The following is a 24,512-nucleotide window of genomic DNA, read 5'->3' as shown; positions in this document are numbered from 1 at the left end:
GACCTCAGGATCCAGCCCCTCCAGGGGCAAGCATATATCCACATGACTCAAAGCCACCATCATAAATCTCATCCTTAGACTTTCTAATGTGCCCCCAAAGTCCTCAGGTAAACAAAGATACTCTTATCTGGCAAATTATTCCTAAGGTTTCAGAGATGACCGCCAAGGGAAAAGACCAGCTGCGTCCCTGGGCAAGGTCAAATTCTTTACTATACAGCAAAGTTGTTTAAGAATTGAATGAGGATTTACCCCAAAGATTCAGATGCAATGAAACGCCGGGACACCTGCACCCCGATGTTTCTAGCAGCAATGGCCACAATAGCCCAACTGTGGAAGGAGCCTCGGTGTCCATCGAAAGATGATGGATAAAGAAGATGTGGTCTATGTATACAATGGAATATTCCTCAGCCATTAGAAACGACGAATACCCACCATTTGCTTCAACGTGGATGGAACTGGAGGGTATTATGCTGAGTGAAGTAAGTCAATCGGAGAAGGACAAACAGTGTATGTTCTCATTCATTTGGGGAATATAAATAATAGTGAAAGGGAATATAAGGGAAGGGAGAAGAAATGTGTGGGAAATATCAGAAAGGGAGACAGAACATAAAGACTCCTAACTCTGGGAAACGAACTAGGGGTGGTGGAAGGGGAGGAGGGCGGAGGGTGGGGGTGAATGGGTGACGGGCACTGAGGGGGACACTTGACGGGATGAGCACTGGGTGTTATTCTGTATGTTGGTAAATTGAACACCAATAAAAAATAAATTTATTTAAAAAATACAGTATAGTAAAGTATTAATAGTAATAATATTTTTAAATTTAAAATATTATATTTTAAATTTTTATCATTAATATTAATAGTATTACAAATAAAATGTATCACAAAAGAAAAAAAAAGAATTGAATGAGAACACATGCATTGTGCTTCGAATATTGTTTAGCACAAAACAAGCATAAATTTTGGATATAGAGATATTATGATTATTCACAATCCTTTTTGATCACCTGATACATACCAAGCACCATACTAGATACTAAAGGAAATCTTTAAAATTTTAAGGAGATGTTGTTTGTAATCTTTTTTTGTTTAAGATTTTATTTATTTATTCATGAGAGACACACAGAGAGAGGCAGAGACATAGGCAGATGGAGGAGCAGGCTCCCTGCAGGGAGCCCGATGCGAGACTTGATTCCAGGACCCCAGGATCACGACCTGAGCCAAAGGCAGATGCGCCAACCACTGAGCCACCCAGGTGCCCCTAGTTTGTAATCTTGTAGGAGAGATACTAAGGTTCAAATAAAGCAAATCAAAGCAGAAGGCGGTGAATGCCACGGTAAAGAAACAAGGAAACTGCGCTAGGGACCTGGGAAAGGGGGGCAGTTACTTGCAGATGGGGGTGAAAGGACAGCTGTCCTGGGAGGACACCTGGGAGCTGGTGGAGGAGGGGTAGGATTGTGATGTGGGGAGGGGGGCATTCCAGACACAGGGAACCAGATGGATGAAATCCGAGATGGGAGAGCAAGAGCTGGCATGGCTCTCTGTACAAGTGACAGGAAGAAGCAGTGGAAAAGGACTGGGCAGATGGACTTAGGGCAGATTGAGGGAGGTTTTCAATGTGGTGCAGAGCACCTCATGCTTTAGCTCATAGACTGTAGGGAGCCAGTGACAATTTGGAGGCCAAAGAAAACTCTGGAAGAAAATATGTGGTCTCTGACTCTAGTCTTTGCGCATATGTTCTTTCCTCTACCATCAGGACCTCCCTCCCAACAGCCCCCACTTCACTTGGCCCACCCTGCAAGAAACAGCTCAGTACCCCTTCTGTGCACGCCTCCATTAGGGGACATATTATATGCCATGGGGACTGTTTACCTGGCTTTCCACTGCACCCAGCAGTGTTTGGTCACCTCTGTATACTCAGTGTCTGGTTCAGAATAAGGATCTTGTGCAAAAAAGGGAGGGAGCCAAAGAGAGAAACGTGGACTCTTGAAATATCTACAAAGAATTTAAGCATAAAGAGCAGATGTTTCTAGCTAATTTAAGAAGAAAGTAGGACATAGAGAAAGTCACAGTGCCTCGGGTAGGACAAAATCTTACAAGTGCATTGCAAGGTTCTCTTAAGGTGTCCCAAGGCTTTATGAAATAAAAATAAAATAATCAGAATAATAGAAAAAGATTTCTCACATAACACTTACCAAACATTTATGTGGTGGCTGATATTGCTCTACTTGATTTATGTAAACCTGCCTGGTTAAGCTTTACAACCCAGTGATATAAATACGGTGATCTCCGTTTTACAGATGAAGAAACTGAAGTACAGAGAAGTTAAGCAAATTGCAGCATAAGTCCTGATAACAATACTAGGCTGTAAAAACTAGGTCTTGCCAAATTCATGTAGGTGCACCTGAATAAGAGACACCTATAGAGTTGGAGATGGACCAGTGTTGGGCTGTGACTTCAGTTCCTTTCCTTTTGTTGGTTGTAATAGAGAGTACTTTTCTTTTCATCTGAGGCATTTGCTTCCACGCCAGGACTCTAATGCCTGAGCACCCATGAGGATGGTTGTGTTTGAAACATTGCCCAATAACCTGTTCCGGCTGAATAAGTCACTTTTTTTTTTTTTTTCAAGACTAAACATCTAGGAGGCTTTTTATTGACTCAGAACAGAAGCAGCCCAGTGGTTTAAGTGGTCTGTGTAGTAATCGCCCAGCGAGGTTCCAGCAGAGAAAAGATCTTTCTGCCTTGATACCTAAAGATCAGCAGAGGCTTTTAGCTGGTGTGTAAGCTTGTCAGGACACTCATCTTTCAGAGTGGGGTGTGTTTTCATTCACTTTCCCTGCTGTGTGTAATGTCCAAATTCCCTTTAAACCTGTCATTTCGTGCAATTTAGACTGCTACCTGTAGGCTTTTCCCTCCTCCTTTTTCCCTTTCCTCTGTCGGAGTACATGGCTTAGTCCTTCATTTATAGGAAAGAGAGGGAAAAAAAACTGTTGTTCTTGAGGGGACCTAGCCGAGGAGCTTCCCTGGATCTCGACCCTTCTGCAGCTTGTCAAATAAATCTTAAAATAACCCTGACCTGTGAAAAATTTCAACCAAGCAAGGTGACTATAAAGGTGTTTTTTTCAAAGTCCCCATAATAAATTGCATGAAACTGTCCCACAAAGCAATCAGACACCAGCGGGTGGAGTGAAGGGAGCTGTCACATAAATAAATGCTAAACTAGAAGCAAGCTACTGGCTAGTGCGTTCAGTTAACGTGCGGATAATACAGCAAGCTAACCATAAGGTGGCCCTTGAGAAAAAGAGAACCTGAACCTGTGTGAAGGGCAAGAATTTCTCCAGCAGTTTCACGAAATTCTCAGATGAGCCAAAGATAAATAAAAGACCACCCTCGGGCCTAGATGGATTTGCTTTTTGCAAATATGGTGAGTTAAATTTATAAGCACATTTTCTGCTTAAGTATAGTAAGCATGAAAGAAACGGATCTTGTTTCTTTGCAATGACTAATAATCCTTGTTAAAACAGGGTCATAAATCCCTGTTTAATGAACTGTTAGTAAGTTGGAATCATCCAGTTCTTAAGGTAGAAGAGATCCTAAGTGAGAGGCTCGTTTCACGCCCCCCCTTTCCTAAATCTGTAAATGGAGCAACTGACCTCCAGTGTTTTACAATCTAAGTTCACACAAGTAATCAGAGCAGAACCAGCACTGGGATTCAAGGGTCTGAGCTGAGGAACTACGAAGAAAACGTTTCCTCAACTGAGAGGAGGTTAGAGTGCCCTCGTGTGTCCCTATATAGAAATTATTCGTGTCTTTACACAATATAACATTAATCTTTCCATCAATCTCCTGCATTGGGATGAGGGCAGGCATTTAGCTCTAAAAACAAACATGTTTTAGGAAGTAAATACACAATGCATTTGACCTGTTTCATCATTAAGGGTATAGAAGCAACAATATATCCCTAGAGCAGCTTTTTGTGGATTCTGGTCTGACAGGCCGGGATTTTTGTCCCAGGCCACTGGAGATCTATGTAACCCTGAACCACTTGCAAAACCAGTCTGTGCCTCAGTTCCTCATCTGTAAAATGCAGTCAATCGCTGCCCTGCAGGATCATGGCAGAGATCAAATGAGATCATGTAAGCAAGGTGCCCAGCTGAACATTGGGTATGCAATAAACACTGGGTAAATGGAAGCTGCTGTTATTTTCAGATGTGAACCCCCACCAGGGATCCCCAGTGAGTTCATGATGAAGGAATGGAATGCAGTTGCCTGGAAGGTCAACAGAATGTCTTTGGGATGCTTTTAGCTCTTGGATAAAGAGGTTCCCATGAGCTTGGGGGGGTGGGGGGAGCAGAGGGAGAAGAGAGAGAATTTGTAAAGAAGTACGTACTAAATATGTGATTCCTCCAAAATAAATTCTTCCTTCAGACAGGGAAATTTAAATGGAGCTCGGCCAAGTGGCTTTCCCAGAGATGGAATTTCTTTCAGAGCACCCAGGGTCCAGCAATCAAAGAAAACATCTCTGCTATGGAAAAAAAAAAAAATGTTTGAAAACCGGATCCTTATTTATGTCATTGATCCGGTTCTTTTAGAAGTCTTCATTTATTGAGAGGGTAAACATATTAAAATCAATAAGAGCAGAGGTGAAAAACCATAGCTGGATTAATTCATCCTTTGGTTTTAATTTGCCTTGACTCTTTATTTGACGAAACAAGCTATCTCAGCATAAGTGGTGAGCAGAATTGCAGTAAATCAAGCCCTTTTGCCCCAGAGAGCAAAGGTAATTCTCACAGTAATTCTCACAGCCATCCTTCTCATACCCGTGGGAGGGAGATAGCATTATGTACAACACAAGGAACCTTGACCTTTAAATGTTAGTGGAAATGTAGAGTCGGCAGTTCTGTCTGGATCTTCCACTGGCTTATTGGAGAACCAAGGGAGACCGTCCAAGAGTGCGGGAGCCTGGAAGGTGGCGAGGTGAAGGAACACATCACCTGGGCCTCGATCCTTTTGCCCTTACATCACTGGAGAAAAGGAAAAGAAAGATTGGGCTGGATTCTGTTCTCTAAATGCATATTCTAGATACCATTATCACTGGGAAGTTTACATAGATTATCGCGCTGCAAGAACAGATAAAAGGCTGCCCAGAGTTTGCCAGCCTCGCCCCTGGGGTCGCTCATCCTTTCTGGGAAAATGCTGCCTTTAAAATAAGGCAAACGCAGCATATGAAGCCAAGGCATTTATTATTTATGGCAAGTTCATCAAGCTCACCTCTCTGGCTGTGGAGGAGCAGAATGGAAGCCGTGAAGCCCAGGAGCACCTGCTCAGCGGGGAACAGCACGCCCAGCCACACCTGCAGCAGTGATGCATGGGCTGCAGGACACTGCACTCTGCACAATTGCAATGCCGTTCTGGGCAATGTTGAGCTTGAGCTGGACACTCTTTGTGGTCCTAAAATCTTTAGTCAGCTAATGAAATGACATTCCCGGCCTCACACTTGAAAGTCTCCCATTTGTGTGGGTTAACTGAACAATAGGCACCGCAGTAGTGTTTATGTCCTTTTCTATGTTGTGCTTTTCTTTATATGTTGTTTTTCTCCTCAGAGTCACCCTAAAATCTATGCATCTTGCTTATTGATGCTTAATATGCTTGAATTCCAGCATACTAAGAAAAAGATTTTTCAGAAAGGTAAAAAAAGATTTTTCTTTTTTTAATTAATTAACTTATCTTAGAGGGAAAGAGAGAGAGGGAGACAGAGCGAGTATGGGGGAGAGGCAGAGGGCAAGGGAAACAAGCAGACTGCACTCATTGCAGAGCTGGACTCAGGGCTCGATCTCAGGACCCTGAGATCACAACCCGGAGATCACAACCTTAGCCTAAACCAAGAGTCCGGCACTTAACCCACTGCCCCACCCAGTGCCCCCATAAAGGGATCTTTTTGAAGTCCATCTCAATCAGAGAAAAGCCTCTTCTCATACTTTTCCAGCTCCCCCTTCTCATGTGGCACCACCCTGCTCCCCAGCCTGGTGTGCCCCGGCCTGCAGCGTCTGGTGCAGGTGCCCTCTAGATGGGAGGCAAAGAGGGACAGTCCAGCAGGGAAAGCCCTGCTGTGATGGGGCCTGGGAGCAGGCTGGGCCGAGATGCCCTTTGCTTCGGACAGGGTAATACTTTGGCACCCCTACACTGTCACTTGGACCATATTGATTTGTGATTTAGATAGAAATGTAGAAGCAAGACCCACACCCTTAAAAACTCCACATTGGGTTTCTTTGCTCCCCGTGGGTCTCTCCTCAGCTCTGCGGCCCCCGTGATTCCCTCTTTCTTTCCCCTTGTGACTCCCACCCTTCTCTCCCTGTCCTCAGCAGAGCACTCCGGGTGGCTCCAAGCTTCCGACTCCAAGCTTGCACACCCCACCCCCGTTTAATACTGCTTCAAGAGTGTCCAAAGCCATTAGTGCTGAAGATGAATATTTCAGCTGTGCATAGCAAACAAAAGATACCACAGTTACCAGGATTCACTCTGCTTAGAAGAGACTGTGTATTAAAAAGGATTTTTTTTCCTATCACATGTTCATATTCAAGATAAAGAGTTTACTATGTGCACTAAAAAGGCTTTTTTTTTTTTTTTTAACATCTTGCCTATTTTGTAAGAAATCACTGGTGAAAACCTGTATCAACTGGCACCAAATATGCAGTTTATCCAATGTACCTGTGGACTGGTCCCTTTAGCTCCTGCTCTGCTGGTGCACTCCTCCACTCGGCTGTCCCTGGAAGCCCACAGTCCTGGCTGAGCTGCCTGTCATGAGTCAGGAAGAGATCAAGTGGCTTCCATGGAAAGAGCTGAACAATAGGGGATCTAGATGGAGACTAAATGAGACAATGATCTCTGTAGGGTCAGAGGTGTCCCTCTTATTCCTTGTCACCATCTGAGTCTGAGAGTGGATGTGGTGCAAAGGGAGTGAGTAGTTCCTAAATAGCTCTTCTTCCTAAACTTGGCCTTGTTGATAAGTTCCAAATGCATACAAAGGTGTACTTTTAACCATTTCTAAAATTAAGTAGTGGTATCGCCAAACCTTAGAAAAATATCCAGTCTTTTACCAAATGATCTTGAGTGGGAATGCTTTTGAGTACCTTTGAGTTAGTACATTCGAAACTTTTTTTAATTTCTTAGAAATCACAGGTTCACTGAAATGTAAACACTTACAGTAAGATATGTGTTTGAGGGCCTAAACCTCACTTTTAGCTCATTTTCTAAGTAATATTGTTGGAAGTTTATTTTTAAAAGAAATTCTGTGAAGATAGAGCCATCTGGGCTCCAGGTAAATCAAGGCATAAAATCCTCTTCTTTTCTTTTTTTAAAATATTTTTTATTAAGAATTGTATTTTATTTTAAAGACTTTATTTATTTATTCATGAGAGACACAGAGAGAGAGAGGGAGAGAGAGAGAGAGCAGAAGCAGGCTCCAAGCAGGGAGCCCAATGTGGGACTCAAGCCCGGGACTCCAGGATCTCGCCCTGGGCCAAAGGCAGGCTCTAACCCACTGAGCCACCCAGGGATCCCGTAAATCCTCTTATTTTCTCAGAAAAATTCAGCCCTTTAAAATGGCTTAACAAGTCACCAGGCTCTCATCTCCAAAACTCAAAGATGGGCAAACAGTATCAGGAGGAGCTATTGTTCATCTGGGCCTCCTCCCCATTGCTGATCCCAGTTCCATTTCAGATCTGTTCTCTTTTCCTTTCCTCCTTAGGAGATGGGAGAAAATTAGTCTCTTTCTTTGGCTTAAACGCCCAACATCTTTTCTCTTTATAAAGTATGATACTGCTTCTCCTCTGCTATTTGCATGTCTTTGGATCTCGTGGAGCCTATATTCCTGCCCAGAAGCCTTTGGATCATATGAATGACCTAGCTCTATTAAGATGGAGTGGAAGCAAGGTTGTGGTCTTTGTGTTTGAGTACCTTTAATATCCTTTTGTTGATTTTTAGATGGGGAGGAGTCTTCATTGCAACTAAGATCTTCTTAACTTGCCCTGAACATTTTTGTGCTGTCTGTATTTTACATTAATTTGGAAAAATAAACTTGACATTCAATGCCATTTTATGCAGCATCAGCTCCAGTGGGTAACTGGCAGGATGGCTGCAGTCTGTTTTCTTGCAAGCTGCCTGCATTACGCTGGCCTCACATGACAGGGTATAAGCTAATAATCAGGGAAAGAATATGTAAATTATAAATCATGTGACTCAAAATTCAAACTGAGATCAAATAGACAAGCCCTAATTGAACACTCAGACTATTCCTAATAGCCAATGCATACACATTCAGTATGTGTTTTAAGAGCAAGCTTGCAGTGAACCAGACTGTTTTAGGTGTTTGTAGAAATAATATGATCAAGTCCAGATAAAAATCTGGAGTTTACATGGAGTTTAGAGGGCTCCTTAAAAAGTGAGCTCAAGATAATAATAGTCTTTAAAAGAAATTTTGTGATATAATTATTGTATTTATTTGAAGCTCTCTATTGATAATAGTAAACATACTTCTTATCAAATTGTGGGGTTTTTTTTTCAATTCTTTTAAATATACTTTTCCAAGTCAATGAAGCATGGCATTTTTTTTTTCCTCCTGAATAAGAATTTTCTCTGGATTTCATCTCAGATGGGCCAGTTTTAGTGTCAACATATATGCACAAATATACACATAAATGTTTTGATAACTGAGAGAAATTAGTTCCAAAATGCCCCTGTAATAAGTCCACTACGAACGCTCGCTATCTAAACATTTGCTATAACAACTTGTAAATTTGTTTTACCTGAAATTCCCTAGTCAGAAATCTCAGAAATAGTGAATTCAGTCATGTGGCCTAGAAACACCTTTAAGTTTCAGGTATGTCCAGGCGAGAAGATAGAGAATGTGTTCTATCTGTAGCTCAATGGCTCTCCCAGCAGGCCTGAGTTATGTGTTCGTGCTCTCAACTTCCCATGTTAGTGAGTGAGAATGTCTTCTAAAAAAGTGAAAAGCCTGTAAATAAAATAGGTGAACCCAAGAGGCCTGAAAAACGCATACATACGAAGAAAAATAGGAGGTGATAAAGCGTGTTAAGAGAGGCAAACTAACACCAATTTGGTCGTGCCTGTGTCCCTGGGAACTATGCATTGATGGTTTCAAATGTGTGAGAAAATACAGGAAAACTTCTTTAAGTGTTGTTGATTCTAGTATTTGGTGTTTAAAATACTTTATATTATGGAAAGATTCTTTTCTTAGATGGTTATATAGGTGTTTGAGTGTTTTAGTGATATTTGTGAAATGGGTTGGGAAAGGATGGCTGTTTTTTCCATTTCAAATAATGGGCTATATAGGCTTTTGCTCTCCAAAAAAATTGGCTAACATGTTTTAAGAGAAAGGTGGGATATGTTTTTCTATAACTGTTTTTGTATAGAAATCTTTCAAGGGCATGCAATTCTATTAAAAATAGAAAGTTCAAGAATATCCTTGGAACGTTCTCTTGTGTGCTTTTAAATTGGGTAGTCAGTGTATTTATTTATTGAGTTACTGACATAGGAGCAGACTAGAGATAATTTATTATTTTATGTTTATTGTCAGTTTGCACTTAAACTGTAATACTGTGATCTGAACTTCCCCTTTTTGATGTTGGTTCTGGGTGTAACCTAAAATAAACCAGTTGAACTTCTCATTTCATTTTTTCCACTCAACTTCCAAGGCAGATCCCTGAATATATAACTTTATGAGGTTTCACGACATTATTTAAAAACCAGATAATGTCATCCAAATGGAAGATGACACAAATTCCTTAATAGTGAAATAATAATAGTGTTGATATGTTTGAGTTCATTCTGTTGGCCAGGGACTCTTCTAGGTGCTTACCTGAGTTAATCATTTAGCCTTAACCATGAACCATTGATGTTGGTAATGTTATTATCCTCATTTTACAAATGAGGAAACTGAGGCACAGCATTGCAGTCACATGGGTAGTAAACAATAGAGCCAGGACTATGAACTTGGGCAGCCTGGCACCAGAGCCCATCCTCTTACCCACTGTGGGAACTCTCCATTTAACTGACTCAGCACAGTGGTAATTTATTAAGTTAGGTCTCAAGCCTCAGCATTCTCCTTGTTAAATTGACATCTTGTAAGCATCAAGTCTGGTCCTTTGGGGCTGAGAAGGCAGAGAAATGACTTCTTGGAGCTAAGATGCCTAGGGGGAATATTTAAAAGATAACTGGAAAAAAAATAAATAAAAAATAAAAAATAAATTAAAAAAAATAAAAAATAAAAGATAACTGGAAGAAGGGAATTGAGTTGGTTCCCAACTCATTAGTGCTTTGGTAGCAGGGATGAGAACCTTCCAGTACTGGGACAACTTATAGATGGGTGTCCAGTGAGAAGCAGTTGCTGAAGGCATTGAGGAACATGTCAGTCAAGGATAAAAAGATGCTCTCTCCCCACCCACCCCCCACCCACCCCGCTTTTGTTCTCATTCCTGTGCTCTCTCAAATAAGTAAGTAAAATCTTTAAAAAAAAAAAAAAAAGGATAAAAAGAGGTGCAGGCGGGTGGGAGGATGAGGTAAATGGTGATGTGGATTGCGGAGGACACTTGTAATAATGAGCACTGGGCACTATATATAAGTGTTGAATCACTATATTGTACACCTGTAATTAATTTTACACTGCATGTTAACTAACTGGAATCTAAATAAAAACTCGAAACAGGGAAAAAAGAAAAAGAGGTGCAGGGCCAGAGAGCCAGAGGGCCATTTGACACCTGGGAAGTTCAATCTAGAGTGATATTTCTCAGCATTTTGTTTTTTATCACTAAGGAGTCTTTTTAGCCATTTCTACCCTGTTCACCATGTACCCTCCCTCCACACACAATGATATTTTAATACTAGGTTATACTGTATATCCGTTGAAGATAGATAGATAGATAGATAGATAGATAGATAGATAGATAGATAGATTTTATACATAAAAAGAGCAGGGTTTTTTTCATCCCCAAGAACCAATTTCCTTTTTTTCCCCCCAAGAACTAATTTCTGTCCCTGGGGGGAATTGTCACCCCATCGAGAATGCATAGCCTAGAGGCACGGGAAACAGTGAATGGTGTATGAGTGAATATGAGGTGGGGATGTGGGTTTTAGTGAACCAGCTTGGAGGGGGCCAATGAGCTTCAAAGTTAGAAGGTGTCACCAAAGGCAGGGTAGTATCTAAGGAGGGGCTTGGGGAAGAGATTTTCTTAAACACGTGAGATCAGAAGTTCTTTGACATGGGGTCACTATCCCCACTTCCCCAGTGCCCCCCAGAGGTGTGATAAGGAGTTTCTGTTTCTCCTATTACTCAAATCTTGTCTCAGGCTTCCCCCCCGTGGCTGCAAGTGTGTCACCATATAATCTGAAATGCCACTGTGTTTTAATGAAATGTTCATTTCAGGCTGTGTGATTTGAATTTCCTGTTTTATTTAGAGACCAAGTTCCCAAGAAGCTTGCTTTAAATTCTTTTTTAATTAAGTGAGTTCAGGAAAAAAAAAAAGGCTACTCCTCCAAATTGCAAGAAATAGGTAATGAAAATGCTATAGCTAAAAACCGCTGTGTGCTCACTTGAGATCGACTAGTTCCCAAATAACAAACCTCAGAAAGAATCAAGTAGCAGCTGGTATTCGAGATAAAGAGCAAACTGGTTGGCACTGGTCCTCAGAAGGCCAGCTCATTTTCTTGTATACCTGGTCTCTTCCATAATCTTGTCATCTAATGCTATGTAGAAGAAAAAACATTGAACACACATCTTGCTGACCTCTTCCCATTCAAATCTCTTTCCTTGTGATTTTGCTGCCCCAATGACTTTATTCAGAACTCTGTGACCCAGCCCATATCTTGAGGGCCCTTATTAACCTTAAACTAACCTCATTTATTCACTTACTAGAAAGCATGATAAGGAAAGTAAGTTCTCCCAATATTTTTCTTCATCACAAACAAGTAACGGTTATTCAGCTGGTCAAAAGGCAGGAAGCATGAATTCCTGGAATGAAAGGAATGGTGAAGAAACCTTCTGCCAAGATATGGGAAAGGCAGTGACCAGAGTGTAATTTGAAGATTTGAAAATAGCAGAAGACCAACCAGAGAAGGTGATCCCAGAAGTTAGAGACCTTGTTGAGAAAGGATAATCTTCTATTTATGGCAGCAGGTATCAAACCTGAGTGCCCAAGAGGATCACCTGGGAGCTTTTCAAGTTTTCCAGTCTCAACTCCCACCCCAGAGAGATTCTGAGTCTGTGGGTCTGGATGGGGTCTTGGGCACTGATGTTTTTAAAAAGAGAGTATGTAACTCTTCAAAAACACAAAACAACCAATATACAATTGCAAGATAAAACTGCCTCAGATGTACTGTATGAAGAAAGGGGTTTGTAAGCAATCAATTGAAAAATAGTGCATAGCATAAATCTATAGGATTAGGATTTTCTTTTTATAAGTATTATTAGCAGATTGGAAAATTTGTAATTAGTCTATGTGCAGAAGAGGGGAGGCTATTTTTATCCCATGTTTTGAAAAAGAAGTAGTTTAATGCACTCAGGCCTGAATGTTACTTCACTCACTCTGTAGGAGGCAAAAGCATCCCAGAAAAATAAAATAAAATAATAGGGCAGCCTGGGTGGCTCAGCGGTTTAGCGCTGCCTTCAGCTCGGGTCGTGATCCTGGAGTCCTGGATCGAGTCCCGCATTGGGCTTCCTGCATGGAGCCTGCTTCTCCCTCTGCTTCTCCCTCTGCCTGTGTCTCTGCCTCTCTCTCCCTCTCTCTGTCTCTCTCTCTCTGCCTCTCGTGAATAAATAAATAAAATAAAATCTTAAAAAAAAGAAGAATAGAAAAGCAAACATACTGATAGATGGCTGGCTTTGACTGCTCTAGGTAGGCCTGGCTAGGACGGTGCTGCAAAACATTCTGCAAACAATCTGCTCCGTTGCCCTGTCCTTTCCTGTCAAGGGGACGGAAGGGGGTGGCACTGGGCATAGGATGTCAGAAGGAAAGAGAGGAACTAGAATAAGGAACAAAGAGATGAGACTGAGTGTTCCTAGGGAATGTGCACACCCTCCCTCTTCTGGGGTTGGCCTGGGCACCATGTGTGTCCCTGGGGCCTCATCGCTGTCACATTGCTGCACAACCCTCGGGCACCAAGAAGAGCATTGGAGGTTGTTAGCACATCTCCCTCTGGAGATGAGACTGGGCTCAGCACCAACAAGAGAATACCAGAGGGGCTTTGTCTCTTTCCATGCCTGGATAATGGCTATTCCCTGAGACCCAGGGAAGAATGAAGTTCAACATGCACCTCGCACCCTATCACACACTCAATCCTGAACAGCTGGGCTGCTAGTATAATTTAAAAAGAGAGAACTGGCTGTTCACCATCGATGTATAATGTATTCAGAATAAATCTCTCAATGAGGAGGTATAAAGATTTCCTGTTTCTGTACAAGCCAAAGGAAACAGAGCATTAGGCAAGTATCCTGTGAGTCTCATTAACAGAGACAACCAATACGGAAAATCCAGGGAGACTTGCTCCACATTTCTATTAGTAATGGCAATTTTTTTTTACCTGAAATATGCTAGTAATTTTCTCGCTTGCAGAATTGACATTGCCTAAGGATTAATAAATATGCTTTTCCTTAATTACTGAGCATCCTCCATGTTCTAGAGACAAATAAAATATTGCTGGTCGCCTTTTTTTTTTTTTTTTTTTTTTACTTCTTTTGCTTCATTTCCAAGAAGATAAAATGGTAAAGCCATCCCAGATTGAATTATTTTAAAAACAATGGAAATAATAGTTATTTAAAACTTAGCCAAAAGAATAACTGATAACAACCAGCCAGCCAGTGTGAATTAAAAATTTTGATTCTAATATGGGTGGTAGTGATTAAGAACAAAGTTGGTAGGGTCAGAACAAGGGCAGTTGCCTGCCAAGTGCAGCCACCTATGCGGAATCCCCAGTGTCAGCCAGTCACAGAGCTAACTAACCATGGAATAATGGCTGCTGCCAAATAGAAGCCAATGACCAATGAAAGATATTTGTTAAACATCCTTTTGACCTCAAGTTACTCCTGAAATATTTTCTCACCATAGTTAGAACTGTGTCTGTTGTGGTCACTTGGATGTTATAACAATAAGATCATCTCACTGTCTGGGAGGATAACTACCCTCTTTTCTTTCAGGCAGAGGAGAGGGAACACCTTTGACCATTTAATAGCAGAATTGGCTTATTAAGATATATGTCCAAAAAGAAGGCCATATAAGTAAGCTGTGTTGAGCTTAAAATGATTTTAAAATTTTAAAAACAGGGATCCCTGGGTAGCTCAACGGTTTAGCCTTCAGCCCAGGGCGTGATCCTGGGGTCCTGGGATCAAGTCCCACATCAGGCTCCCTGCATGGGACCTTGGGGCCTGCTTCTCCCTCTGCCTGTGTCTCTGCCTCTCTCTCCCTCTCTCTCTCTCTCTCTCTCTCTCTCTCTCTGTGTCTCATGAATAAATAAATAAATCTTAAAAAAAAATCTTAAAAATGATTACCTGATTGTCAAGAAATCATTCCTACTGACTCAGGCTTTCACAATAGTAAAATAGTATGTACAATAGGAGACAAAAAATACTATACATAATAGCAGTTGGGTTTTATAATTTGTTTGTTTAATGCTGCCTTTCCTAGAATGTAAATGCCTGTCCCAGAATTATTGAGTAGGTGCAGGGCTTCCCTTTTTGTTTCACTGACCCCGCGAATAAAGCGAGTATGCGGGCATCACGCAGTCTTCCCTAAGAGATGCTTATGCAACCTCTAGTTTGTCTTGTTATGAAGATTCTTTAGCAAATATCTTTGTTTTCCAGCCATTAATTTATTTCCTCAGAAGAGCTTCCCTGAAATGAAATTCCTAGATCAAGTGGTATGAATATTTTAAAGCTCCTCTTTTGAAACACATTTCTAAGTAGCTCTCCAAAAGGGTATTTATTAATGTACCTTCCACTAGTAATATGTGAGAATTATAGCCGTAGTCCAGGCTTCTGAAGCTGCTAATAAGACCACGTTGCTTTTATTTGTGTTTATGTCTCGTCGGGCAAGCTTGAAAATTTTTGCAAATATTCATTTACATTTTTGTGGGTGCCTTTGCTAGTGGGTGTACTTGCTAATTTTTGTTGCTTCCTCATCAGTCAGCTTCTTTTCCCAGCTCCAGTCTCAGTTGCTTTCCTCCCCCTTTGTTGCCTGGCACAGGCTCCCACGATTCGTTCAGCTACTGGGTAGATGAGAAGTCCCCCGTGGGGCCTGACCAGACCCCAGCCATCAAACGCCTCGCCAGGATCTCCTTGGTGAAGAAGCTAATGAAGAAGTGGTCTGTGACGCAGAACCTGACTTTCCGAGAACAGCTGGAAGCTGGGATCCGCTACTTTGACCTGCGTGTGTCTTCCAAGCCCGGGGATGCCGATCAGGAGATCTACTTCATTCACGGACTTTTTGGCATCAAGGTCTGGGATGGCCTGATGGAGATTGACTCATTTCTCACCCAGCACCCCCAAGAGATTGTCTTTCTGGATTTCAACCACTTCTACGCCATGGATGAGGCCCACCACAAACGCCTGATTCTCCGGATCCAGGAGGCCTTTGGAAACAAGCTGTGCTCAGCCTGCAGCGTGGAGAGCATGACCCTGCAAGCCCTGTGGGAGAAGAAGTGCCAGGTAAGAGGAAACAGACCCGCTTGTCAGGGCAAAAACATAACACTTTCTGCCTCTTCTGTATCACCAGCTGGAAGGCAGCCCACCCCAGGGCTCTTAGGCTAGAAGGCAAAGATTATTTGGAGTATTAAACATATACACACTGGTTCCTGGGCTCTTGGATAGCTTCAAAGACTCTAAGGTATGTACACTAGTTCCTGGGCACTGGTGAAGTGGGATTAACACCTGCCAAATATTTACAATGTGTTGGCAGCCTGTGTGAAGCATCTAAATTGACTTTGAATGGCCTGAGAAGCAGCCCAAGGCAACTTCCTGAAGTTGCACCAATTGGTGATTACCATTTTTTTTTTCCCTCCCATAGAACCTTTTTCTGGTTCCGAGTTCCCCTGGAGATAGGCAGGTCCATCCTGCCTTTAACTCCATGTCAGATAATCCCTGCATTACCTGACAAAGGCACATAAATGATTCAGCTCAGAAGTGTTATATTTTAAAAGACTGTCTTCACAGATTTGGGGTCCTGGTGGGGAGAGAGTGAAGAAAGAGCCCAACAGGTGGAGAGCCTTCCCAGGTCCGATAGTTTAGCAGAGCTCCAAACCTAGGCCTTGAGGGACATACCCAAGAAAAGGAATGTGAGCCTCAGAGAGATGCTGCTCTGATCCCATGGGATGACAGGCTGTGGGACAGGGGAGCTTCAGGAAAAGTCAGCCTCCAGTTTACACTCTCTTTAAAAAAAAAAAAAAAAGCAATTCCCTTTCATTTATAGTTGGTCACTACTCATAGGTACATGAACCAAAGCATCTTAAAGAGGCAGCTATTTTTGAAGTTAGAGAAGAGCTTTTAATTAAAAATCAACTAAAGATTTTTCATTTGCAAATATTCATTGAACAGTGTGTGCCAAGCACCAGTCCAGGCACTTGGGATAAGTTAGTAAATAAAATAAAGATCCTTCCCTTCATAGAGCTTTCATTCAGGTTGTAAGGAAACAGATAATAGATAATTGCCATAATAAATACATTACATAAAATGCTAGAAAGTGATATGAGCAATGAAAAAAGAAAGGCAGGTGTAGTTAGGAGGAACCAGCGTTCTGTGTATTGGAGGGTTGGTCTCAATTTTAAATAAGTTGATCAGGATAGACTTTCGAGGGAGTTAATCATGTGACTGTTGCGGGGGAAGAGCTTTCCCAGCAGAGGAACCAGCCAGTGCCTGACACCTTTGAGGAGAAGCAGAGGCAATGGGCCTGGAGAGCAGAGCAGCGAGAGGAGGTGAGAAATAATGGGTGATGAGGTACGGACTCAGGCTTTCACTCTGAGGGAGGAAGGTTCTGAGAGGGTTCCGAGTACAGGGTGCTGTGTCCTGAATGACATTTTAATGGAATCTCTGTGGCTGCTAGGAAGAAACCAGGGGTAGGAGGGCAGGGAAAGGAGGGAAACCCATGAGGAGAGCACTAGTGGAAAGTGGAAAGTGGTCAGATTTGGAATCTGTCAGAAGGTAGAGCTAATGGGGTTTTCCACTGGATGGGATTTGGGGTGCGAAAGAAACTGGCTTCAAGGATGACTTCCAGGTTTGGCCTGAGTGATTGGAAACACCAGGTGGTTTTGCACACTTACAAAAGGGCTAATGCCTTTCACTCCATAGAGGCTAATGAGTTAACTCTCAGTCTCTGTTAAAATTTATCTAAGCCACTTCTCACTAAAACTTTGTAAATGATATTTTACCAAATATTTATCACACCCTTGCCCCTAAGCCCAGGTTATCTTTTCAGACTCACAGGTCTAATTTGGAGAGTTTTTTTTTTGTCTTAGTGGAGTCTCTCTTACAGTATGAGATAATAGTAATACCAACATCACCTTATCAGCTAACATTTACTGAGCCTTTACGCTGTGTTAGGTACAAGGATTAGCATATTTAGTCCTCTCCACAACACTAGGAGATAGGTGTTCTGTTATTATCCTCATTTTACAGTGAGTAAACTGAGGCACAGAGAAAGTAGCAACTTGCCCGAGAGATCATCGCTAGTGACTGGCCAGAGCCTAGTTTGAGTCATAGGCTGTTTGGCTCCCCTGAGTTCCCACAGCTTCTGATGCTATTCCACGGCTGTCCCCTCATCTTGGGGTTTTCACAACTAAGATCATAGATTACGCTAATAAAACACCTCCTCCTTATTCATGAGCCCCTATTATCAGAGGGTCTCTGAGGGCTCGCTGAATGGAGTAATGGGCTAGAGACCGACCTGTAAGTGGGCTTTTGAATTTGGGATTCAGATAAGATTAGATTTGAGTGCAACTAAGCTTGACAATCAGATATAGCTTTATAATTTTATAAATATAAATTTATAAATATAGCTAATATAATTATAGCTTTATAATTTTGCATGCAGATAGTGTCCTGGGTGGACTGCCATGTTGCCTACAAAATTGTTTGGAAGTCTGCAGGAGTAACAGGTATTTTCAGAGATAATGACGAGGGTGGACAGTGAACTTCCAGCAGCAGAGTGATGAGCTATCCATATTTTTAAGTAGGGGCTAATCTGTGTGTGTCTTCCAACTACAACTACTCCTACTAAATTTATGAAAAGATTGCAATGACCTGTCAGTAAAAGGGTAGGTGTCATTCATTTGAATTCTAGGATTTCCCTGCTCTTCTTGCTTTCCTGGAGTTGTCCCCTCCATGTCTCTCCTTAAAAAGCTAAACAGAGACCTCACAGTCATCAGTGATCTACTCCCTGCTGGGGGCTAAACTTTAAATATTCATTATATAATGAGCTGCTTTGCTTGTAACCCCCTGAGTATTTTATCACTACAGCTTCATATACTACCATTCAGTCAAATTTCATTTACTCAACGTAACAGTTACATCACAGCTCACTGATAGGTGTACATCGTGGCTATGGGTTTTGAGGTACCATGAATTAGAAGACTAAATCTACGGTTTGGCAGTATTTAGGATCTTGATGAGAAGGTAAGAGTACATAACACTCATAAAATACAAAACAACCGATACACAATTGCAAGATAAAACCGCCTCAACTGTACTATATGAAGAAAGGGGTTTGTAAGCAATTGATTGAAAAATAGTGCATTAGTGCAATAGTGCAATAGTGCAATAGTGCTTCGATCACTAGTCGAGGGGCCTCCAGGAAAGGACCCATTAGAATAAGAGGAGGTTAATCAAGGAATAATTTTCAAGAGAAGTTAGATTTCAAATCTGAGTCTCCGGAGAAAAACTGGACATAAATTGCTGAGCTGGAAGGGGAGAGCGTGTCAGAGAAAAATACAGCAGAGCGAGGTAGGGAAGCGCATGCAAAACGCGGGCCCTCGGGCAAGAGTTACTGCCCCTTGAAATCCATAAACAACAAACAATCGGTTTGCTAGACTAACCTCCTCCTGTCAACCGAAATTGTCCCTATAACCCTTAGGATCGGATTGTTCAAGTAAGCTCTTGAGGAAAGGCAGAAAGCTCCTGTTGTGCAATTTGTCATTTTTGTACCTTTTCTAAGGCAGCAAAGGGAACAGCACTGACACTGCTCGGGGGCCAGGCAGCTCTGGAGAGGCCCGGACGGGGGAGGCCCCCGCAGCCTCCCGCCTCTCCCGGTCCCTTGCGCAGGACAGCTTGCCTCCCTCTTGGGTGCGGGAGACCCCAGCTTTCCACCTGGCCGATTACACCGCCAGCAGGAAGTCCTCCCAATCTCCCCGGCAATCTGCTTACTATGAGCCAGCGATTAACCTCATTAACACCCGCGTTTACCACCGGCATCATTAGCAGTCAGTCAGACGGGACTCAACACCCTTAGAAACAGCAACTGTTAGCCTGTTGGGTGCATCCAGCCCGCCGCACCCGGGCACCCGGGCTCTGGGCCCGCAGCAGCAGTTAGGCACCTGGGTCGCGGGCTAGACTCACTGGGAACCAGACGCACATGCCGAGCCCTCCTGCTCGGGTGCCTGGGGATTATGCTCTCGGGCCAGCCCGCTGAGGATTGCAGTCCAGGCCGTGTAAGCATGCTGGACATTCCTCCAGGAAGAGATTACTGGCACTTGGGAGCAGGGCAAACGTATTACTTCTAGAAACCTAAGCAGCAGAGCTCTGAATTGGGACAATCAAAATAGCAACTCCCTGTCCCTCGGCTGCCTCCCAGAAACTAATTAATGCTGTGGATGTGGCTTGCTAATTATTTTCAAAATCACCACCAGCCCAGGGAGGTCCCACTGGAGAGACCCATCACCTCCTGGAAGTCTTCCCTGCCTAGAGTAGTGCCCCCCCCCACATCCTCCTGGGAAGGGTTATTTCATTCAGTCGGCTGGCTGGCGTGATTGAAACTCAGGGCACTTCATGATGAGTCCATTGAGTGGGTCTCAACCCCCCAGGAGCGTCAATTGCAGGAGCATAGGAGTCATAACTGGTAGACAGCACTACCGAGCCAGAGCACTCTCCATGGGGGGGTGGGGGGCAGGTGATGTGGGGGTTCAGAGCCCCAAGGGGAGGGGCATGGGTAGGATTTAAGTAGTCTGTGGATTTGGATGGGAAAAATCTACATATTGATCCCTTCCCACTTTTACTGAAAATTAATATACCCATTGGCTATGAGTGAAGACCCTCAGCCACAGCAGTATCGGCTCTACCTGTGGCTGTCCCCATAGCAATCACAGATATTTCCATATCTCGTTTCAGGCATTTGAAATATCATTTATATTCATCATTAACTCAAAATGATGGAACTTATTAGACTTACAACAAAATATTTTTATTTAATGTATTTATTATGAAGCACATACACCAATTTATTACAAGTTTAATAATATTTTGATAGCTATATTTCGGTCTCATCGATTTCCTTTATAATCCTGTCTCTTCTATTTGTTTTTTTTTTTAATTATTTATTTATTTATTCATGAGAGACAAGCAGAGAGAGAGGCAGAGACACAGGCAGAGGGAGAAACAGGCTCCATGCAGGGAGCCTGATGCGGGACTTGATCCCGGGACTCCAGGATCATGTCCTGAGCCGAAGGCAGATGCTCAACCGCTGAGCCAGCCAGGCGTCCCCTGTCTTTTCTATTTGATACATTCATCTAAAACAGTCTGAGAAGGGGTTTGGGATTTTACCATACTTCCAGAAGTGTTCATGACAAAAATAAAGAATCTTCAAGTTCAGACATACACAAGTGCTTAAATCTTTGCTTATTGATTAATATATAAGCTTTGAGCAGTGGCAGTATCATAGCCAATGAGGTTTATCCGAGGCACGATTATTGCTAATTAATATATATATTAATATATATATAATGTGTGTGTGTATACACACATAAAATTCGTGAATTTCTACATGCGTACATTTGTTTGCCTTTCATGTCAGCAATTGGGACAAAGCCATGGAATTAACATTCAGCTTATTTATGAATTGTTCTTTTTGTTTTGAATGTTTCAGGTTCTTATTTTCTATCATTGTCCCTTCTACAAGCAATACCCCTTCCTGTGGTCCGGAAAGAAAATCCCAGCACCCTGGGCCAACACTACAAGCGTGCGCAAACTAATCCTCTTCTTGGAGACCACTCTGAGTGAGCGGGCCCCACGAGGCTCCTTCCACGTCTCTCAAGCCATTCTCACCCCCAGAGTGAAGACCATTGCCCGAGGCCTGGTTGGTGGCCTCAAGAACACTCTGGTTCATAGGTAAGAATTTGCTTCTACCCCACAAGTAAGGTTTGTGGGTTTTTTTTAAGTTTTGAAGAAACTTGTCTTGATTCTTTTATGAATAGACAGCAGTAAAAATCATATAGTTTGAAAATTTTAGGTTGACAGCAAAACAAAAAACCAAAAACTTTGTATTTGAAAAAGCTGTGTATTTGAGGTGGTTTGCTTTAAACGTGGCCAAAGGGCCTCTAAATATTTTGTTAAAATAGATGGTATACTGTAAATACTCTAAACTTTGATGCTAAGGCAAAGCACTGTAAGCCAACAGCAGTATGTTCGCTTCTAGCATGTGACCACATCATGTACTTGCCCCACCTTTACAGTTGGCCCAAATACTCATTTAAAAACCATTAAATGGGGGTGCCCGATGCTACTCCAAGAGCTCAGCCTGTTAAGCAACTGCCTTTGGCTTGGGTCTTGGTCCTGGGTCCTGGGATTGAGCCCTACATCCAGCTCCCTGTTCAGGAGAAAGCCTGCTTCTCCCTCACCCTCTGCTACTCCCCCTTCTTGTTCTCTCTCTCTCTGTCAAATAAATAAAAAATCTTAAAAAAAAAAAAAAAAAAAAAAAAAAACATTAAATGAGACAGCTGTGGTAGGTACTAGGGATTCAGAGGTGCCCTATGAAGGTTTGTCCCTTCCATAGTGACAGTGAGTCCTGAGAAGCAGCTTAGGATGCTACCTAGAGTGCCACAGCTTCAGATACTTCCTCAGAGCAGAACTGATTCTGACTGTACAATTAGGCAAGAGAAGCTCCAGATACTTCGTATTAGATGATGTTCTTTATCCTGGATACCATAAATGATAGGTGTCATCAAGAAAAAGTATGGTGTGAATATCCGTCCATGTATGTGTGTGTGCCTATGGATATGGATAAAGGGAATGTCATACATACATTTGGATAATAGGGCATCCTTCCAGGCCGAGCTGAGGAAGTGAAAATGTTTGGGTAACGAGAGGTATTTACAGGACTCACTTCAGTTCCTGAGTTCCAGGTGGTAAGCACCAGTGTTTAGATCGTGAAAGATTCTTCCAAAAATGCATCCCTATTTGCTTCTGAGTTTGGATAGCATCACTCCAGAACAGAAGTTCATCTGGCAAGAGTTCAGGCAGCTAGAAGCACCTCAACTTTTGTTTGCTGGAGAAAACGCCTGCTTACATTGGCTGTGAGCAAAACAAGAAACCCTTACTGAAAGGCTCTACTAAGTTTTGACTGAATTACTTGTGCTGAACTTGGAAAAGAGAATGTCATAAACCAATGCCATATCTCTGAAAGATCCAGAACGACAAACGTTTTATATGTTCATGTATCTATACCATTTTCCTCATGCATTTGCTAAATTGGTAGATTAATATCATTCATTCATTCATTCATTCATTCAACAAAGATTGAGTACTTAGGAGGAACTAGGTCTAAAGATACAAGGTAGGGATCCCTGGGTGGCGCAGCGGTTTGGCGCCTGCCTTTGGCCCAGGGCACGATCCTGGAGACCCGGGATCGAATCCCACGTCGGGCTTCCGGTGCATGGAGCCTGCTTCTCCCTCTGCCTGTGTCTCTGCCTCTCTCTCTCTCTCTGTGTGACTATCATAGATTAAAATAAAATAAAATAAAATAAAATATTTAAAAAATAAATAAATATAGAAGGTAAATGATATAGTATCTATAGTGTCTGTCCTCAAGGAACTTAAGTCAATCAGGGAAAATAAACATGTAGGGGTTTTTTTCCAATATTTTATTTATTTATTTGACAGAGAGCATGAGCTGGGAGGAGGAGCAGAGGGAGAGGGAGAAACAGGCTCCTCACTGACCAGGAGCCCAACTTGGAACTTGATCCCAGGACCCTGGGGTATCATGACCCGAGTCAAAGGTAGACGTTTAACCAACTGAGCCACTTAGGCATCCCCATGTTCTCTTTTCTTAAATATGTAAATTTCTACAAAGCGCTGTGAAAATAACAGTATAAAGTCTGTGCAGAGTTGTACTAATAACAGAGAGAAGGTATTTAAAAATCAGGTTAAGTTTTATCTGCATACTGTATTTAGAATATAAATTGCCCTCTAGCAGATGATTTCATTTGATTCTTACATTAAGCCAGCCTCCGGGGCTAGAGCACATTATTTCCCCATTTCAGATGGGACTTGGTAAGGTTAGTGCCCCAGGTCCACAGAGCGGGTCAGAGGCAATAACGTGCCGTGACTCCGGCCTTCTGCCTGTTGGGCTGCTGCCCTTCCCACATTCACCACGGACTTGAATATAGCATATTTCATCGCTCTGCTCCTTTCTGCTCCACGGGCCTGTACGTGAATCTGGTCAGATCTTCCTGGTTGGAGCTGTGAGCCCACAAAATCACAATGCTGCTCACACCTGTAAATTCCTAGAACTTTCTCTGGCTGCCGATGAAGCACAAAGCTCTTCCAGTTAGTGATATGATGGTGGCATGTGCCCAAAGCGAAGGGATCCTAGCATGCCAGAGTGGTTGCCCGCTGGTGGCAAGCGGATGTCCCAAGACTGGAAAGACACCTGGGGCTACTAGTCTCCAGAATATTCCAGGGAGGCAGCACGCATTCCTAGGCCCCCTCATCCACTGAAGGGAGAAACTGAGTCAAGAGCTTGTACGCAAAAACCAGCACGACAATGTGCGGCCACCGTTGCCTCCGGGCAGTTGCACAAGCATCGGAGATCAGCACTTCTAAGTCCAAGAGGTCTGTCCTAACGAGGGCACTGGGGGCTGTGAGGCTGGTTCCTGAGCACTGGTTATCAGCTTAACCAAGAGGACAAAGATCAGGTATTTTCCCACAAATGTAGAGGTGATTCTTTTTTTTTTTTTTTTTCCAGTAGGAAGTTAACCTAACTCTTAGGTGAAACTTTGGACCTGAGATCTGGTTAGCTTTGGTTTATCACCCTAAAAGGAAGCCATGAAAAATCGAGCCGTCAGTCTGAATTTCTAGGATCGATTCCCCTAGATTCTTAGAAACCTTGCCCTCCTGCTGAAATTAAATGAGGGCAAGATTTGCCTAAGCTCAAGGACAGAGCAGCCATGGAGCCATAGAAGGGGACAAAGACTGACATCAAGCCTGAGACTACAGCCTGACCTGGTGCCTGTTATGGGCTGAATTCAGT

General features: G+C 42.7%; 1 protein-coding gene and 1 non-coding gene across 2 annotated transcripts in view; both read left to right on the top strand.

Annotated features, from left to right (window-relative positions):
- The window catches only part of PLCXD2 (phosphatidylinositol specific phospholipase C X domain containing 2), a 49,183-nt gene that overhangs the window by 13,550 nt on the left and 11,121 nt on the right, over nucleotides 1–24,512 (top strand). Inside the window, exons 2-3 of the mRNA XM_072812489.1 lie at nucleotides 15,252–15,712; nucleotides 21,132–21,373. Of these exons, the coding sequence (XP_072668590.1) occupies nucleotides 15,252–15,712; nucleotides 21,132–21,373 (703 nt within the window). The remainder of the gene's footprint in view (nucleotides 1–15,251; nucleotides 15,713–21,131; nucleotides 21,374–24,512) is intronic.
- On the top strand, nucleotides 20,902–21,036 carry LOC140625249 (U4 spliceosomal RNA). The gene has a single exon (XR_012024608.1). It is a non-coding gene; the product is annotated as a U4 spliceosomal RNA (small nuclear RNA).

The sequence above is a fragment of the Canis lupus genome, chromosome 35 (assembly GCF_048164855.1).
Source record: "Canis lupus baileyi chromosome 35, mCanLup2.hap1, whole genome shotgun sequence".
NCBI classification, from domain to species: Eukaryota; Metazoa; Chordata; class Mammalia; order Carnivora; family Canidae; genus Canis; species Canis lupus.
The sequence above is the reverse complement of the archived record's forward strand: the minus strand, read 5'-3'. Positions and strand labels throughout refer to the sequence as shown.